The sequence below is a fragment of the Nerophis ophidion genome, linkage group LG11 (assembly GCF_033978795.1).
Source record: "Nerophis ophidion isolate RoL-2023_Sa linkage group LG11, RoL_Noph_v1.0, whole genome shotgun sequence".
NCBI classification, from domain to species: domain Eukaryota; kingdom Metazoa; phylum Chordata; class Actinopteri; order Syngnathiformes; family Syngnathidae; genus Nerophis; species Nerophis ophidion.
In genome coordinates this window covers 42,352,169-42,358,882 of record NC_084621.1, presented here as the reverse complement: position 1 = coordinate 42,358,882, position 6,714 = coordinate 42,352,169, and the positions used below count along the sequence as shown (strand labels likewise).

Here is a 6,714-nt window from a genome sequence, read left to right as displayed (position 1 = left end):
AAGGAAGTTGGAACAGTTCAGCAAACATTCACTTTCTTTTTAAAGTTGAGGGCAGATGTTTTCTATAATAATAGATAAGAATTCCACAATGTGTCAATACTGTCAAAACAACAGAAACCTGTTGTTTGCTTTTATTTAATGGGAAGTTAGTTTCTGCTGTAGCACATTTTTGAACATGCAACCTTATTTGGTAGTATAAAAAAGCAACCAAAGTTAACAAAGATAGGATAGAATATGGGACAGGACAGGACAGGACAGGACAGGACACGATGGGATTTTAGAGGAGTGGATGGGATAGGATAAGGTAGGATACAACAGGACAGGTCAGGGTAGGATAGGATCAGATGGGACAGACACGACACGGTACGGTATGATACAATTCAATACAACAGGATAGGAAGGGATATAATATATTATAATGTAACATAAAATAATGGATCCTGCGATGAGGTGGCGACTTGTCCAGGGTGTACCCCGCCTTCCGCCCGATTGTAGCTGAGATAGGCGCCAGCGCCCCCCGCCACCCCAAAAGGGAATAAACAGTAGAAAATGGATGGATAAAATAATGGGAATAAATTAATAACATTATTATAAATGTAGAAAAATAATAAGTCTTGTAAAATTACAAATTTTAATTAAGAAATAATAAAAAAAAACTTGTCAGTATTGTATTATGTTACAAAATGGAATATGAAATAAGTAATTAATAAAACAATTTTAAATGTCGCATTTACAAGTTTGTGGGAAGTTTTTATTTCATGTTCAATGTAATTAAAATTATGTAAACGTTTACTATGCTAATGACGATAAAGAATAAATAACTGATTTGGACTTGTGTTGGTGTTTCCCTTGTTTGTGTGGTGTTTATGTTCCTGCCCAGCACTCTTATTTTGTAGTTTCACTTCCCCTGTCTGTCCCCTGAGTGCTGGGGCCCACACCTGTCATTGCTTGGCAAACGATTGTCCCACCTGTACCCGTTTACCAATCAGTCTCCTATTTTAGTCCGTTTGCTGTGCACACCGCCTAGTGTTTTGCGTGCTTCTTGTGTTCCAAAAGAAGTTCCGTTTCGTGTGCCCACATAGCTTAATTTTTTTGTTCTTTCTCAACTCATTATATGAGTGGGTTTCTCTTTATATTTAATGTCATGTTTACTCCCCACTTGCCTGTCGTCTGCTGCATCATGGGGTCACGTCGCCAAAACTATTCTCATTGTTGTGACAAATTCAGTTTTGTAAAATATTGAAATTCCAGGCTTTTCAACAAGTGTCTTGTGAAAGATTTAGCACATCATGCAAATTAACGGAACTCAAGTCTTTTTCAACCACTGTGATATGAGATACAGTCTGGTGTGCTGTGAGAGATTATCTAATTTCACCTATTTGGGTTAAAACTACTTTTTGCCAACCAGTACTTACAGTCTGCAAATTATGTGCCGTTGTTGAGTGTCTGTGCTGTCTAGAGCTCGGCAGAGTAACCGTGTAATACTCTTCCATATCAGCAGGTGGCAGCAGGTAGCTAATTGCTTTGCAGGAGGCAGTGTGAAAGAGAAAAGCTATATTTTGCTTAAACCAAAAAGAAACAAAAGGTCAGTGCCACTAAGAAAAGGCATTGAAGCTCAAGGAAGTCTACGCAGAAAGAAACTAACACTGAATTGGCTACAAAGTAAATAAAAGCAGAATGCTGGACGACAGCAAAGACTTAAAGTGAGCAAAGACGGCGTCCACAAAGTACATCCGAACATGACATGACAATCAACAATGTCCCCACAAAGAAGGATAAAAACAACTGAAATATTCTTGATCGCTAAACCAAAGTAGATGCCGGAAATATCGCTCAAAGGAAGACATGAAACTAGTACTGGAAAATACCCAAAAAACAGGAAAAAGCCACTAAAACAGGAGCGCAAGACAAGAAGTAAAATACGACACACGGGAAAACAGCAAAAAACTCAAAATAATTCACGGCGTGACAGTACACCTACTTGGAGACAAGCGTTATATTGATGCATGCTTGGTTATGGTATCCAACAATTGCGACAACAATTTTTTATTGTCAACTGAGTTTCGTTTTTTAATGTTTTCTGTTTTCTGTGCCTTGGCTCAAAAAAGGTTGAAAAACACTGATGCAACTAAAATATCTAAATGCACTAATGTTACAATTATTTTATTTAAAATAATTACATGTAATGTAATACATATAACATTTAGCAAACACAATCCCCCCAATACAGTATGACAGTAATTTAATTTGAAATGTACCACACTTTTCAGTGAGCTCTTGATAAATAGTTGAAGTATGGTTGGAGGTGGAGTGTGTGTTGTATTGATCAACAGCTAGTATGTGTTCAATCAGCCACTAGGTGGCAGAAGACTCTCTATTGACAAACCCCAAGTGAACTTTGAAGGCTCCATTCTTTCTCCACCTCGGATAAAGACCCTACAAGGTGCAGTCTTGTGACCTGCGTGGGAACACAAAAGCACAAGAGGACTTGATAGGAAGCTTGCAGGATTATTCGGAAGTCTTTTTCAGACTTCCCGAATACATGTCCGTGTGGTACCTGATTGATGACATCTTTTTTTCCCTGCGAGTGTGAGAGCGGCCATCCCGGATGGAGCGCCTAACTTCGGCGGAGGAAGAGAGCCGCCCAGCGGCTCCTCAGCAGCTGCGTCTCCCCTCCCGGAGGAGGCTGGCGGGCGTCAGCTCTGCCGACCTGGCCGGCGAGCGGCTCACCCTGCCCGGGGTCATGGACGCCGAGGGGAGGGTGGACGAGTCTCGACTGAGGATGCACATTTTTCAAAACGGTATGGCTCATCCTGTTATGATCATAAATATGTTATATCTCCTTCCATAGATATCTTTTTTAAATCCTCTACGTTTGTGACCACCGTACAACACTCCAAAAATGTATTAGTTTTTGTTGTACGTTTAAAAGGAATAAGAAAAAAAAAAAAAATAATAATAATAATATATATATATATATATATATATATATATATATATATATATATATACACACACACACACAATTATATATATGTATATATATATACACACACACACAATTATATATATGTATATATATAATTGTGTGTGTAATATATATATATGTATATATATATATATATACACACACACAATTTTATATACATATATATATATATATATATATATATATATATATATATATATATATATATATATATATATATACAGTCGCGATCAAAAGTTGTACTTTTTAATTTATTTATTTATTTTATTTTATTTTTTTTGTCCTGTCCAGCTTCTCAGGCAAATCATATAGTTGATGTAAATGCCCATATCAGCTGTTCAGATTTACTTTTCAAAAGAGAAGTTTAAGATACTTCTCTTGTTGCCTTATTTGTATTTGACTTTATTAAATGTATTCATATTATCATTTGGTGCAGCCGGGCCGGAGCAGGAGGGGATAGAAAGAGAAAAAAAGGAAGACGGAGGGAGAAATTGTGGGGAAAAGAGGGGGATTAGACAGAGAGACAAAAAGAACAGCAAGCACAACAATAACAACAACAACAATAGAACAACACCAGCACATACGATTTGTACAAATATGATGGTAAAAGTGACAGCAAAGAAGCAGTTAGCGAAATAAATAATAATACAGAAATGACAATGAGCATATTTATGCTACAAATGGAGCAATACAAATACCAATAGAGATAGCGCTATTGATAATGTACAATACCAATAATTTACTTCTATTATCAACAATACAGTTGTTCAAATGCAACAATACATATACATAATGATAAATAGACATAAAAAATGGAAGGGAAGAAAGAGAAGCAACCTATTTTAACCTTGTAGATTGTGATAGTAACAATAGGTTAAGCTTTGTCAGTGTGCCATGTGTTACCCAGTTTCCCCAAGAGTAACAATGTTAATATATGTTTGATGAAACGTGATTATGTGCATGAGTGTATGTATGTATGTATGTATGTATGTATGTTTGTTTGTTCAGTGAATGCATATGTACAGGCATGTGTATATGTATATTTGTACAGTGAATGTATATGCAGTGTACATAGACTTGTAAAGAACATAATGTCATGGCTGTCTTGAGTTTCCAATACTTTATACAACTCTTTTTTGTGTGTGTGTGATAGAGTGTGATTGGAGCACATTAATTTATTATGGGTCTACTGAAAATGTGACCAAATCTGCTGGGTCAAAAGTATAAATGCAGCAATGTTAATATTTGGTTACATGTCCCTTGGCAAGTTTCACTGGAATAAAGTGCTTCTGGTAGCTATCCACAACCTTCTGAAAGTTTTTGGTTTAGTTTTTTACAACTTCTCTTGACAAAATTGGTGCAGTTCAGCTAAATTACTTGATTTTCTGACATGGACTTGTTTCTTCAGCAAAGTCGGGACTTTAGGAAGGCCATTCTAAAACCTTAACTGTAGCCTGATTTAGCCATTCCTTCACCACTTTTGACGTATGTTTGGGGTCATTGTCCTGTCGGAACCCCCAATTGAGCCCAAGACCCAACCTCCGGGCTGATGATTTTAGGTTTTCCTAAAGAATTTGGAGGTAATCCTCCTTTTTCATTGGCCCATTTACTTTATGTAAAGCCCCAGTTCCATTGGCAGCAAAACAGCCCCAGCGCACAATCCTACCACCACCATGCTTGACGGTAGGGATGGGGTTCCTGGGATTAAAGGCCTCACCCTTTCTCCTCCAAACACATTGCTGGGTATTGTGGCCAAACGGCTCAATTTTTGTTTCATATGACAACAGAACTTTCTTCCAGAAGGTCTCATCTTTGTCCATTTTCAAGTGTATGTAAACTTTTGATCGCAACTGCGTGTATATAAATATATATATATATATATATATATATATATATATATATATATATATATATATATACACTAAATTGGCCCTAGTGTGTGAATGTGAGTGTGAATGTTGTCTGTCTATCTGTGTTGGCCCTGCGATGAGGTGGCGACTTGTCCAGGGTGTACCCTGCCTTCCGCCCGATTGTAGCTGAGATAGGCGCCAGCGCCCCCCGCGACCCCGAAAGGGAATAAGCGGTAGAAAATGGATGGATGGATGGATGGATGGATATATATATTAGGGGTGGGCAAATTAATGCGTTAATTACGAGTTAACTCATAAATCTATTAACGCCGACAATTATTTTATCGCGTATTTGCGTATGTTGTTTACATGCTTTTATTTTGTTAATGCCTTTTCTTATAAAGATGGCGGCACCCGGACGGGCTTCGGCATGGAGGGGCTGTTGATAAAGATGGAACATTTGGCAAAAATACCGGACAATTCTGCAAATTTCATGGCTGGCTTACAGCGTGGTCACTCCGGGATCACTTACGACCGCCAGACAATTCTGAATGTGGATAGATCGGGCCGTTTTGGACTGAATGACGCGTGCTTGCTAGACCGGCTAGCTAGCATGGGAATACTTTGCCAGCTACATCCAGCGGCCTGTGAAGCAGCGGAGTATGTTTGTTGTCTGTCTATTTATGAATAATGCAGACGAGGAGTGTTGGCTGAGTTCTTAACGTTTACTTTCAGAGCGTGCATATCACAACATACAAGATGCCGTCATGGCGACACACAACCTTTACCGGGCTACCGCGCATGCTCGTCACTCCTGTTGCATGCTGGGTAGGGTAGTTATTTTATTCCCTGCCTCATAACATCACAATATAATACCATGTATATGATGCGTTCAGTTTATCAAAGCACCAAGCAAACAATCGGAAAATTCCCATCATATCAATTCCTAGATATGGTCATAATTATTTTAAGTGCACTACGCATAATAAACACAACAATATTAATATTGCTACTACGGATAATTTAATCAAACATTCCCTAAAACAAATATAGGTTTTTTAAACATAAGATCCCTGATAAAAAAATGTTCCTGCTGTTACCTCAGAAATTGCCTGTTCGGATGTTATGATTGTGGCTCAGAGATTTGTATGTAGATTACATTTATTTTCCATAACAAAGAAGATAACTTAAATACTCTGGTAGTGGAAATAAGCTTAAATGTTTGTATTTACATTTTTTGAGTTGATTTTCATAAAATATGCTATTTAACTGCTACTGTTTAACAAGTACTGATTTGAATTGTGTTTGCACAACAAATGTTTTGGCGCTTTTGTTCATGTGGGAGAATATTCCAATAAAGAAGCACTACACACTACTTTTGAATTCATTATTGGACTTTGTGTATACAATGCAGTTAATCGCGATTAATCAGAGAAAAGTGCGATTAACTTCGATTAAAAATTGTAATCGTTGCCCAGCCCTAATATATATATATATATACATATATAAAGCTGTACATCAAGAAATAATGGGAAATAATTCTACCTGAAAGGCTGCAAAAATTGGTCTACTCAGTTTTCAAACGTTTTACTGAGTGTTGTTGAAAGGAAAGGTCATGTAACACAGTGGTAAAAATGCCCCTGTGTCAACTTTTTTGCAATGCGTTGCTGCCATTAAATTCTAAGTTGATGATTATTTGCAAAAAAACATTAGGTTTCTCAGTTCAAACATTAAATATATTGTCTTTGCAGTGTATTCAATTGAATATAAGTTGAAAAAGATTTGCAAATCATTGTATTCTGTTTTTACTTACGATTTACACAACATGCCAACTTCACTGGTTTTGGGTTTTGTATATATTAGATATTTAAGACA

The 6,714-nt window shown here is 37.1% G+C and overlaps 1 protein-coding gene across 1 annotated transcript in view; it reads left to right on the top strand.

The window, feature by feature from the left end:
• The first annotated feature begins 2,404 nt into the window (after positions 1–2,404).
• Positions 2,405–6,714, top strand: part of si:dkey-238d18.4 (TBC1 domain family member 15) — a 28,049-nt gene continuing 23,739 nt past the window's right edge. The window contains exon 1 of the mRNA XM_061916023.1: positions 2,405–2,801. Within this exon, the coding sequence (XP_061772007.1) occupies positions 2,609–2,801 (193 nt within the window). The 5' untranslated portion in view covers positions 2,405–2,608. The remainder of the gene's footprint in view (positions 2,802–6,714) is intronic.